Genomic DNA, 12460 nt, shown 5'->3' on the forward strand with positions numbered 1-12460 from the left:
CATTTCAAGCTTCATTTCAAGCTTCATTCAGATCTTACGTCCATGGTCACCAGCGCTTGGGGAACAGGTAAAACCAGAGGCACAGGAGAGCTCGTCACAGCAGCAAGGGTTGGACGGGAACCCAGCCTCTGTGCTCCAACGCAGGAAGGGATGGGCAGCTCAAAATGTGACATCAGGTTTTTCAATGTGTGGTATCTAATTTCACCTTTAGCCTAAATTCTTTTAAGCTTCGGGAACATTTTTGCCAGTATTTTGAAATTATCTTTTTAGATTGGCACAGGGAGCAACTTTATTTTTAAAGTATTCACATATTATTGATTTTTAACCTGTAAATTCTTTAGTTAATATTTGTTTCACAGTTATTTTTTTTTATTTTTTTATCCTCATGGGTTTATTAATTGGTTTTCGCCCCCACACAATGGAGCCATCCTCCCCTGGGCCTTGGTTCCTTTAACCAAGGCCTTCAACAGTTTGACTCCATCCCCTTCACCACCACTGAAGTGACAGTCCAATCACAAACAGGCTGAGTGAGAACAGGAAGGTGGAGCCTAGCATTGAAACAGGGTGTGGTCCTGAAACTAGCAAGGTTTGTAGTGGTGCTCACAGGTTTAAATTGAGTTGAATGATCCCGGTCCCGTAGTTATCATAGCTGGCCTCTCAGTTTTACTCATCTCTCTCTTACTCCTTCTCTCAGTCTCTCCCTATTTGTTACCTGTGAGACTTTCAGGTGGATTTTTAGCAAAAACTTATTAGAAATTTGAGGATACCTGGAGGCTGCCACCTGTGGAGTAGCTTTGCATGTACCTGGTTTTCACCTGATCTCTCTGCTGCTTCTGATCTCTGGGTCGAGTGCTGCCTGCCCCGGCTGTGCAGCTGCTTTCCTCACTAACAGGAGTGAGTGCTGAGGACTTGTGCTCAGAGGGTGAGTCACTTGTTTGTAATTCAGCAGCAAGTATTTTAGCAGTTTCAACGAGCTGCGGTCATGTTTTATTTGTGTCTGTGCTGCTCCTGTAAAAAAAAAAATGGTTAGACTGGTATCTCTTGCTACATCCAGACTCCACCTCATAGTGCAATAAGATTTCTCTGGATTAGGAAATGAATTCTGAAAATCATTCATTCTGCTGCCTTAGTTAAATGAAGTTCTTTTGTTCTGTTGTTTTACTCCCTGGATATCCCTGATCTGCTCACATCTTGGTGGCTGAGTTGGTTGACTAGGCTGGCCGTAAGGGCCAAGTTCTTTGCCTCACCTGTTTGACTTGCTCTGTTAGTCAGCAGGAGAGTATTTTCATTGTTTTTAGACTGACAGCGGACCTCAGATGTTTCACAATCCTTCATAAGACATTCATAGATTTATTTTTTTTGACACTGAGGCACTGTTTTCTTTTCTTCCGAAAGAATTAATAACTTCCTTTTTAATGAAGCATGTATTTTTTAGCATTTTTAGCTTGCATGCTACACTTTGGATTGGGCAGTGCTGGGAGCGCCTCTGTATTTTTTCAAAGCTTGTACACAAGGGCACTCAGGAGTGTTTGATGAGACTGTGCAGCTGTCCCATGTTTGTTCAGTCTGCGGGGAAGCAGGCGGACAGGTCGCTTTGTAGCTCACCTGCCCAGCCAACCTCGCTTTCAGCTCCGCTTCATCTCTCTCATTGTCTTTTTCTTGTTTTTCCAGGGGTTCATTAGGAAAAGAAGCAAGCAGTCACCATGCTGCGAGACGCTGTATCAAACATTTTAAGATTCCATAATTATCTACAAATGAGAATCGGTAAGTGTCTTTGTCTATATAGATTTACACTTCTGCTGGTATCAAAATATAACAAATAACTGGTGATGTAATAGTGAAATATTTTGTAAAGTTTTAAAAATACACTTTATTTTGCCTAAACTACCCCATGAATCTGCCCAAAACGTGTGTATAAACTACATTTACTGCCCCAGATCTCTGTATATATGCTGAGACAATGAGGAGTGTGTGTTTTTGTTCCCCCCCAGATGCCCGAGTCAGAGACTACCCCCTGATGCAGGGCCCCGTACAGATGACCACCATCCTGATAGCCTACGTCATCTTCTCACTGTACATTGGACCTCGCCTGATGGCAAACCGCAAGGCCTTCCGTCTCAACACAGCCATGGTCATCTACAACCTCGGCATGGTTTTACTGAACGCCTACATAGTGTATGAGGTAAGATAAATGATTGACAGCTTGACTAAAATCACCCGTGGCGCTAGCTGTGGAGACGTTAATAACAGCTGCTGATGTGTTTCTGACACCTAGTTCTTGATGTCGGGATGGGCCACCACCTTTACGTGGAGATGTGACCTCATTGACACCTCAGACAGCCCACAGGCTCTTCGGGTAAGACAGTAAATTGTTCATTTCGTCTTCAGAGCAGAGGAGCTCTCCCTCTCTGATCCAACCTGTTGGGTCTTAAACAGACTCGATGCAGAGTTTAGCACTGCTCTGAACACTCAAGGAATAAGGATTAGTGTCCATTGGCGATTGTCCTCAGTTCGATATTTAAATATGACATCACTTCTTTTCCTTCCCCCAGATGGTTCGAGTGGCTTGGTTGTTTTATTTTTCCAAATACATCGAACTCCTTGACACAGTAAGCGATTCCATTGCTCAAAGCACTTTTGTTTTTTTGGCCATTCAAGTGACTTTTTAATCATCTTCTGTGCACGTTAACTTTACCTTGTTCCGTTTAATTTCAGGTATTCTTTGTACTGAGGAAGAAACAAAGCCAGATCACGTTTCTGCACGTATTCCATCACTCCTTCATGCCCTGGTCATGGTGGTGGGGCGTCACCTTGACTCCTGGTGAGGTTACACAACATGCAAACATATTCTACATAAACAGAGGATTTTAGACCGAGCCTTGAGGGTACAAGGCCAAAACATTAAACTTGGGAGATCAGTTGCATAAAAATGTCTGATGAAACGTGTGTTTTTTGTTTTGTTTTTTTTTTCACTCTCAAGCTGGAGGAATGGGCTCCTTCCATGCCATGGTGAATGCAACCGTCCACGTTATCATGTACTCCTACTACGGACTCTCTGCTGCAGGGCCTCGCTTCCAGAAGTACCTGTGGTGGAAGAAGTACATAACCGCCATCCAGCTTGTATGTTCCTTTTTTTTAAATTCTTTATTTCTAATGACATAATATTGCATATTTGATTGCACAATGGCTCTGAGTTAGAATTTGGTTTTTAATACCGATATCTGTCCTTTCTCTGCTCTACAGACTCAGTTTGTTTTGGTCTCCATTCACATCAGCCAGTACTACTTCATCGAAAAGTGTGACTACCAGGTTCCCCTCTGGATTCACCTCATTTGGATGTATGGCATGTTCTTCTTCCTCCTCTTCTCCAACTTTTGGATACAGGCGTACGTAAAGGGCAAGCGGCTCCCTAACACACAGGACAAGTCAAAGCAGAACGGCTCCACAAGTGAACCCATCACCGTGGTGGCCAACGGCAAGCACATGGAGAATGGGAATGGGCACCACCACACCAACGGCAAAATCTTATTGGGCAAAGTAAAGGAAATCTAAATCTAGTGACTCTGGAAATGAGCAGTAGATATACAAGGAGGCTCTACAGAGCTGCCTTAAATGTGTCATACACCACATCTAGAAGCATTTTGGAATGACAAAGATTTCAATATGCTACTTTTAAACTACATGAATTTCTATCTAACTCTTTCTCTTCCACACACTTGTTGGGATATGAATGGCGTGTTGTGTTTTGCTGGTGATCTTACCACATTGTTAAATGTTAGTTATTGTGAAAACTATTAACTGTGATGAACACTGTATGAAGATTGGTGCTCATTTTCTCACTGATAGTATTCTTCGACTCAGGCCTGACCCACACAAGCTTGACCTACACTAACTACTGTTTACCAGGTATGACCCTTGTTGCTTGGGGGGGATTGTACAGTTTCCACTGAAGGCTAGCACAATGAAATAACTGCCACAATGTTTTCAATGTAAATGTCAAATATATATAGTTTTTTTTCTGTTTTTTTTTTTTTTAATTTATCTTTTGAAATAAAACAAGTTTTAGGTAACGGTCTGTGTCATTTGGAAAGCAGTTATGGTGTGCACTTTGTAAGAAACATAACACACCAGTTTTTCAATTTTAAGAATTGTAAAAAAAGAGATTTTATACTGTATATTACAGTATTGATGCTTTTGCAATTTTTGCATAATTGGGTAGTGACATATACACTAATCTCTATGTGTTAATGTCCATATTAAGCCATTCTGCATTTTGCAAGTCTGTATGGTCAGACAATTGGAACTGAATAAAAAGTACACTGTAGATGGCTGTTTCTGAATGTCACTGCAGAATGTCTGTACTGATTGATAAACCTACCAGTGTTTTTACTGCTGTTGTTGATTACACATGTGATGACAGTGGAAGGATGAGCTAGTTCTGAAGCAATGCTAGCCTGTTTAAAATATCTGACATTTGACACAAAAATAGATAAAAAGAAATGTTTAGATGCAGATGCTCTGCATCTAGGAGCTGTTTATATGTTCCAGTTAACCCTCACAATGTGCAATAGATTTACCTGTTTCTGACTTAAAACAGAAATAAAAAAAACCTCTAAATGTTTTGTAATTTTGTTTCCAAATGTTTCACCAAAAAAGAAAATGACCAAATTGCTATTTTTATAATTGTGTACACCACATGGGTCCAACTAGTCTAATAGAGGCCCATTGAAACACTTGATGATAAAAATGTGCACAGGCATAAACACACCTTTAGCTAAAAATGACACAAAATAGAAAACACAAATGAGCTGGAGTTGTTCTTTATGCTCTTGCTACCAGTAACGCACTGATAAATGAAGTTTCCATCCATTTATAGTTACAATTTATGGAGACTTCTGATCCAACAAATGATTTCACTGATAAATTCACCCTGTGGTTTGATGGTGGACCAATCCATGACACTAGTTGCACAGGTGAGACTTACGAGTTAAAACTCTGCACACGACGGAACCTCCCTCCATTTTAAATAACCTGCAAACTTTCTGTATTCAGTACTGATCACATATACTAATATTCTGCAATGTGATGATTTGCAGCATAGACACATATAACTTGATTATGTCAGATCATAATCAAAAGTAAAAAGAGATCAAAACTTCCCACCCGATGGTACATCTATCTCAGCTAACACAGGATACTGTAAAATGTACTAATGACAACAAATGGCATATCAAAAGGAAACATTGTGGATCTAAATCTACGTGTTAATATTTTATCCTGAGTAGCAGTTTCACTTTTCAAAATATCAAAAGGGGAGAGCCAACAACACTGTCTTTACACAAAGAAACAGTCGGATTGTTGTTGTGCCGTCACTTTGAGTCAGCATCTGACTAAATCTGAACATGGAGGGGTTTAAAATGCAGCAGAATGCCACCTCCAGATCAACACGGGGAAAACCAAGGAACTGGTGGTGGATTTCAGCAGGCGCAGATGCTCTCCACCCACACCAGTGAGCATCCAGGGAACAGACATAGAGATTGTACCATCTTACAAGTACCTGGGTGTTCACCTGAACAATAAACTGGACTGGTCAGACAATACAGATGCTTTAATTAAAAAGGGAAACAGCAGACTGTTCCTACTCAGGAAGCTGAGGTCCTTTGGAGTGCAGGGCCCTCTCCTCAGGACCTTCTATGACTCTGTGGTAGCATCTGCCATCTTTTATGGAATAGTCTGCTGGGCCAGCGGTGTCACATCCAGGGATAGAAAGAGACTGGATACACTGGTGAGGAGGGCCAGCTCTGTACTAGGATGCCCACTAGATTCAGTGGAGGTGGTGGAAGACAGGAGGATGATGGCTAAGCTGTCCTCCCTGCTGGACAACACATCCCACCCTCTCCAGGACACTATGTTAGCACTAGGCAGCTCCTTCAGCAACCGGCTGTTCCACCCACCATGTGCGAAGAAAAGGTACCGCAAACTCTTCCTGCCTGCTGCTGTTAGACTGTACAATCAGAACTATTAATTCAACTGGACTCATGCACAAAATATCTTATCCTCATTGAAGTACATGCAATACTGTTTTTCTGACTGGTGCAATAATTCATCACTTCATCCATTCTACTACAGTGCAATCTCTTTGTTATATACTGCATAGCTTTTTTATTCTATTTATATTATACAGGCACCTGCTTAACTTATCTTTGCTGCTGCAAATTTCCCCAGTGTGGAACAAATAAAGGTTTATCTTATCTTATCTCATCTTAACTGGACTTTGTTGCTGTCAAAACAAACAGGATCAGCTGGAACCAAGTGTCTTAGCCTCCCACAGCGGGCGTGTCATACAGCGTACTAGGAGAAGGTGTGTTTGATGGGTTCCCTACATGCACTGAGGCAATTAAATTCTGTCAAATATGCAACAGCAGCTAACACAGAATCAGTGCCAATTTGCTGTGTCGCATTGAAAAGAACATACACTAAAAGTTTAAGTAAAGTTCTGAGCCATAGAAATCTGTCACACTGAACTTTATGATAAAACCACAAACAGTATACAGCAGGTTTAAGGTCAACCTCAGATACAGTGATGTTTACAGGAGTTTTTCTTCTGTTGGTTTGGAAGGTGTCACGAAGTCACTGGTGGACATCAATGTAAAAGGGCTCACTGTAAGCACACTTTGAATTGATCTTTCAAAGCCCCGCATACCATTTAATTAACACAAGCACAGGGTAGAAGGGAAAAAAAAAAAAAAAAAAAAAGTAAGTCATTCAGGGATCAAATCAAATCATAATCCAGTTCACTGTATAGGCTACAATGCATCCCGATTATAAAAATCAAGTGACTGTCATAAATACAAAAAGAAAAAAAGTATTGTTTAAAAGCCGAACACTCATCACTTTTACCACATTAGCAGACCTGTATGAAAAGAGAGTAACAACCATTCTTCTACCAATAGGAGCAACAAGTTCCAAGTATGGCTAAAACACTGGGTGGAAATCTTTATTATGGATTAAATAAAACATTTGCACATCTCTCATTCAGCATAGATCAAAAGAGGAGATCTCAAAGACAAAACCAATTATCTGATCGACTGATGAATGACACTGCTAGTCGATTTGACCAGCCTTTCTTTGGCCTTCTTCTTAATAGGATCCACTTCGAAGCTCTTCCACAGACGAATGGTCTCGTCTCCGGCGACCGTCGCAACAGTCGAGCCATCTGGGCTCAGAGTCAAACTGAGAACTCTGTCCTCGTGGCCTAAAATAAAAAGCATTTGTTTAGACCAGCAGAGAGCATGAACAGTAGTTTGCAGTTCTCAGGACTTTTGTAAAAAAAAAAAAAAAAAAAAAAACCACACACACAACAAACCGTGTTAACATGTAAATTGCATGCCTTGTCATCACCACACAACTTACCGTTGAGCTCTGCAACCTTGGTGAGAGACGGGTACTTCCAGATGACAACATTGTTGTGGGCATATCCATGAGCAGAGACCAGCTCTTTGTAGTTGGGTGCAAACACCAGTGACGAGATCTGAAAAGCAGTTATGTAGGAATTTGAGGAAAGGTCCATGTTGGGTGTAATTTAAAACTTAAGTACATTTTCAACTGAGTCTGAACATTGAAACAGACGTCTGAAAGTGTGTACTGACCTGCGACTGAGTGTCAAGTGAACTGATGCAGGAGCCACTGTTTACATTCCAGATGCGAACGTGACGGTCACTGGTACCACCTCCAGATGCAAGGATGTTTGGCTGCCATGGACACCAGGCCAAAGCCTAGAATAATAACATCCAAAGTGAGTTTCAAACTTTACACCGTCAATGCTCAGGAAAAACAAATTCTGTTCATTAGCTCACATATGAAGCAACTCACCTTGACAGCTCCTTGATGTTCACTCCAGCAGCGGACTGCCTGGCTGTTATTGCTGACGCTGCCCTCCTGCACACGGGGCCAAACACACACCAGGTTGTCATTGCCTCCACTGGCCAGGTATCGGCCATCAGGAGACCACTGCAGCCCGCACACTTCCTGCGAGTGACCAGCGAGTGTGAAGATGTGATGGTCTGCCACCCTCACATCATGATGGTGGATGTGTCCTGACCTCGACCCACTAGGGAGGGAAACATTACATTTTAGTACGACCACACAAATCTACTTTTTTCCTTTTTGTATCAGACGAGGAAACAACCATACCTGGAGAGAACATGGTCATTCCAGCTCAGGCTACTAACTCTCGCTGTATGGCTGGCCATGCTGCGAAGACGCTTTTGGTTATCAACGTCCCACAACTAAACCGAAAAAAAAAGGTTCCATTAAATAAAAGATAATTCTTTGACTTCCATGTGCTGTCATGAAGTAAGGCGGCGTTTCCATCAGCACACTGACCTGAACTTTGCAGTCACTGGTGCCGATAGCTAGGTAGCTCCCCTCTTTGGTCCAGGACAGTGAGCAGATGTAGTCCTCGTCACGCTCCAACTTCATGAGAAGAGTGATGTCTCCTTGAGTGGCATCCCACAGGTAAACACTGTTATGAAGCGCCACAGCAAGAACATTTCTACTGCTCCAGTCAAGTAGATTCAAATCTGAGAAAAAGATAATGAAATCAATGGTTGCTAGTTAATCAAATATGTATGAATCTTTATATGTAGTATAAAGACCAATTTAGGGATCTTTGATAAATATTACTGTGAATCCAAGACGTGAAATTATGCAAATATTGTCATTATCAGAGATCAAACATGCGTGATTGTTATTAGGGAAAAACCTGTAGAGAGCCAAACTTACAAAAATCATTGCGCAGCTCAGGAGCATCTAAGATTCTGTCAGGAGTTGAGGATATGTATCTCGTCTTTTTGACTGATGCAGGAGTTGTAGCCTGACTGTAGAGGACTTTCAAGTTGTTCTGATAGCCTGGAAATTAGAAAAAACTTAAACATAAAATTTACTTTCTTACTATGCAATAATCTTGCCGAGCACCATGTCAGCACACCAACGTACTTACCTTCTGGTGCATTCAGTGGCTTCCCTCCAAGGTGCAGGATCTTTGCATCTTCAATGTTGTATCCATTTAGTGACACAGACCAGGCTTTCTGGCTTTCCTTTAAAAGACAGATGCACCATAAATTAGTACAATTCTTAAGTTTACAGATAGGATCATAAAGGGAGATTGTTAAGTTAACTTACTGCTGTTCCTGCTGGGTTGTTTGTGTCCACACACTCATTCTCCTTTGTGAGCAGGAAAGTTGCCACATCCATTTGTTTGGAGTTTCTGGTGGGGATGAAGCGATCTCCTCCCATCTTGGAGGGTGTTTGCTTTTTATTTTTGCCTTCAATATAAAAATAGAACCCAGTGGTTAACATCTGCAGAGCATTGTTAAATCTAAAGTTGCAGGACTACCACAGGTACACATTACCTGGTGTTTTGCTGGGCGTCTTGGATGAGCTCAGAGACACATTGGTAGATTTTCCAGGCGACAGCCCATTCAGGGCGGATGTGTTTGATGAGCTGGCCTTTCTCTGCCACCTCGCCATGGGAGCGTTTGTGATGGGCATGTCCAGCTTCAAGATGCTGTGGATGTCGTTCTCAAAGCCAAACTGCGCCATTTTCTCAAGGTTTTAAAACACGACCTGCACACCAGGGAAGAGAGAAACAGCATTAATGTAACGTTAGTGAACAACAATAGGTGGCCAATGCTAACGCTAAGATCCCAGGGTTAATGTTAGCACCGCTTTAGTGGCTGATGTGAGCCAGTTAACACATATTTTAAGGAAAACAAAGGAGAAAACAAGGAATAGTTTCTCGTTGGCTAAACCACCGTATTACTAGGCACCATATGATAGTTAGCTGCACGCTAAAATAAACCAACACAAGATAGCATTAACCGCTTTTAGTTTAGTAACCGGTACGTCGACAACTGAACCCTTAACACAACCCGGTTGATAACTGACTTAAAAAGTGACACTTTAAACAAAAATGCCTCACCAGTTGAACAAAACGTGGACCACAACGGGTACAGCCTTTCACCGTCTCTCTGTCGCTCTCTGGATTTTTGAATTTCGTCAGGATGACGCCACACGGTTTAAATGCCACAATGCGCTTCTACGATTGGTTCGTTCAAGGCGCTGCCGTTATGGGCATGGCATTGTTATGGCAACGCTTATGAATGCGCTCATGTGATTGGTGGAAGAAAACTTCCGGAGACACCAACACCGGAAGACATCCCCCTGCACCCCCCCCCCCAAAAAAAAAAAAAAAAAAGCTCAGTCGCCAACTACAGGCCAAAAGATGCCAGCAGGGCTGTGGTTTAGACAAGCGAAACATGAAAAATAAAAACAGGGAAAGCAACCAAAGACTGTATAAAAGATATATCAAAAATATATGAAAGATTTATACAGTCTATGAATATAACACAAGTCTACACTTTCTGTGAACAGATTTAGTGTAGGTTGCCTCACCTTGAAATGTTAGACAGACAGTTATCAAATGTTTGTTTTTTATTTTATCACATTGCAAAAAATGTAATGTGTCGTTGGTGATTTAAAATAAAATAAAATATATGATATGTGATATGATACGATATATTTTAAGATCCATTTATAATTAAGTTACCCTGGATCTATTTATTCAAAACAGACATATTGACAATTAATCACTTGGTGATTTACTGTCAGATCTTCAGGAGAGTGTGTGAGAAATGGTTAAGCCATTCACAGCCCATTAAAAACAGAGTGACTTCACCCTGAGTAGTAATGTTGACATAGACTCTGCTGTACTTTACATGCCATGATTATCATATAGTTGATTAAAAGTAAATGCTCTTGCCATTGTGATGCTAGAATCAGAGAAAGTATTTGTTTTTTGCTCTTTGATCAGAAGCCAATAGTGATTACATGATTAAGTGTAATAAATTAGATGAATAGGATTAAATTATTGATCAATTAGGTGAAAATTTCACCTCATGCATAATATGGATGGTCTCTAAGGAAGAGACATACAGTGACAAATAAAATGATGGCTGTGTGAATAAACAATCATTATCACCTGAAAATACTGTAAATAAGACATTCTCAGAGGACTTCTACTAAACGTCTGTTGATATCTTAAATCTGCTTTTAGATATAAAGTGAAACTAAAATGAATCAAGTGAGCACTTCATTGTTGATTAACCTTGACATCCAAAGTTTAATCTGACACAGCTATCTTGGAAGCACCATAAAGAGACAAATGAGATGCTGGCTCTACACGGACTCCACTCAGCAGCTCAAAGGGAACATCCTGTCTCTGACTAACCCTCACCAAAAACTATCACATCTGGTCCATCAGTGTCTTGAAGGACTACAACCCCTGGCAAAAATTATGGAATCACCAGTCTCGGAGGATGTTCATTCGGTTGTTTAATTTTGTAGAAAAAAAGCAGATCACAGACATGACACAAAACTAAAGTCATTTCAAATGGCAACTTTCTGGCTTCAAGAAACACTAAAAGAAATCAAGAAAAAAAGACGTGGTAGTCAGTAACAGTTACATTTTTAGACCAAGCAGAAGGAAAAAATCATTCAGTTCTGAGGAAACAATTATGGAATCACCCTGTAAATTTCCATTCCCAAAACTAACACCTGCATCAGATTAGATCTGCTTATTAGTCTGCAGTTAAACAGGAGTGATCACACCTTGGAGAGCTGTTGCACCAAGTGGACTGACATGAATCATGGCTCCAACACAAGAGATGTCAATTGAAACAAAGGAGAGGATTATCAAACTTCTTAAAGAAGGTAAATCATCACGCAATGTTGCAAAAGATGTTGGTTGTTCACAGTCAGCTGTGTCTAAAATCTGGACCAAGTACAAACAACATGGGAAGGTTGTTAAAGGCAAGCATACTGGTAGACCAAGGAAGACATCAAAGCGTCAAGACAGAAAACTCAAAGCAATATGTCTTGAAAACAGAAAATGCACAGCAAAACAAATGAGGAACAAATGAGAAGAAACTGAAGTCACCGAACTGTAAGAAACCACCTAAAGGAAATGGGATTTGCATACAGGAAAGCTAAACGAAAGCCATTATTAACACCTAAACAGAAAAAAACAAGGTTACAATGGGCTAAGGAAAAGCAATCGTGGACTGTGGATGACTGGATGAAAGTCATATTCAGTGATGAATCGCGAATCTGCATTGGGCAAGGTGATGATGCTGGAACGTTTGTTTGGTGCCGTTCCAATGAGATTTATGAAGACGACTGCCTGATGAAAACATGCAAATTGATGATTGAGTCATTGATGATATGGGGCTGCATGTCAGGTAAAGGCACTGGGGAGATGGCTGTCATTACATCTTCAATAAATGCACAAGTTTACGTTGACATTTTGGACACTTTTCTTATCCCATCAATTGAAAGGACGTTTGGGGATGATGAAATCATTTTTCAGGATAATGCATCTTGCCATAGAGCAAAAACTGTG

The 12460-nt window shown here is 40.9% G+C and overlaps 3 protein-coding genes across 3 annotated transcripts in view; 1 reads left to right on the forward strand and 2 right to left on the reverse strand.

The window, feature by feature from the left end:
- LOC139214322 (bcl-2-related ovarian killer protein homolog B-like) overlaps window positions 1-12460 on the reverse strand; it is a 130010-nt gene that overhangs the window by 11520 nt on the left and 106030 nt on the right. The gene's annotated exons all lie outside the window — the stretch shown is intronic.
- Window positions 1704-4561, forward strand: elovl1a (ELOVL fatty acid elongase 1a). The gene is made up of 7 exons (XM_070845050.1): window positions 1704-1764; window positions 1992-2182; window positions 2276-2356; window positions 2553-2609; window positions 2716-2821; window positions 2981-3120; window positions 3244-4561. The coding sequence occupies exons 1-7, from the start codon at window positions 1704-1706 to the stop codon at window positions 3550-3552; spliced, it is 945 nt and encodes a 314-aa protein (XP_070701151.1). The 3' UTR covers window positions 3553-4561.
- cdc20 (cell division cycle 20 homolog) lies at window positions 6769-10034 on the reverse strand. Its single transcript, XM_070845256.1, has 11 exons — window positions 9983-10034; window positions 9414-9627; window positions 9184-9326; window positions 9002-9098; window positions 8785-8910; window positions 8386-8582; window positions 8194-8288; window positions 7873-8110; window positions 7650-7775; window positions 7414-7531; window positions 6769-7255 (listed from the first exon to the last, which is right to left on the reverse strand). Exons 2-11 carry the CDS (start codon window positions 9601-9603, stop codon window positions 7077-7079), a joined length of 1509 nt encoding a protein of 502 aa, XP_070701357.1. The 5' UTR covers window positions 9604-9627; window positions 9983-10034; the 3' UTR covers window positions 6769-7076.

This window comes from Pempheris klunzingeri, chromosome 15, assembly GCF_042242105.1.
Source record: "Pempheris klunzingeri isolate RE-2024b chromosome 15, fPemKlu1.hap1, whole genome shotgun sequence".
In the NCBI taxonomy this organism is placed as follows: Eukaryota; Metazoa; Chordata; class Actinopteri; order Acropomatiformes; family Pempheridae; genus Pempheris; species Pempheris klunzingeri.

What these genes read in the sequence shown, in the direction of transcription:
- elovl1a (XM_070845050.1), top strand. Translation starts at nt 1,704, where the DNA reads ATGCTGCGAGACGCTGTATCAAACATTTTAAGATTCCATAATTATCTA. An exon ending in ACGCCTACATAGTGTATGAG is followed by an intron (nt 2,183 to 2,275) that starts GTAAGATAAATG and finishes TCTGACACCTAG; the next exon opens with TTCTTGATGTCGGGATGGGC. An exon ending in ACATCGAACTCCTTGACACA is followed by an intron (nt 2,610 to 2,715) that starts GTAAGCGATTCC and finishes GTTTAATTTCAG; the next exon opens with GTATTCTTTGTACTGAGGAA.
- cdc20 (XM_070845256.1), bottom strand. Translation starts at nt 9,603, where the DNA reads ATGGCGCAGTTTGGCTTTGAGAACGACATCCACAGCATCTTGAAGCTG. An exon ending in ACAACCCAGCAGGAACAGCA is followed by an intron (nt 9,099 to 9,183) that starts GTAAGTTAACTT and finishes TGTCTTTTAAAG; the next exon opens with GAAAGCCAGAAAGCCTGGTC. An exon ending in CCAGTGACTGCAAAGTTCAG is followed by an intron (nt 8,289 to 8,385) that starts GTCAGTGTGCTG and finishes TTTTCGGTTTAG; the next exon opens with TTGTGGGACGTTGATAACCA.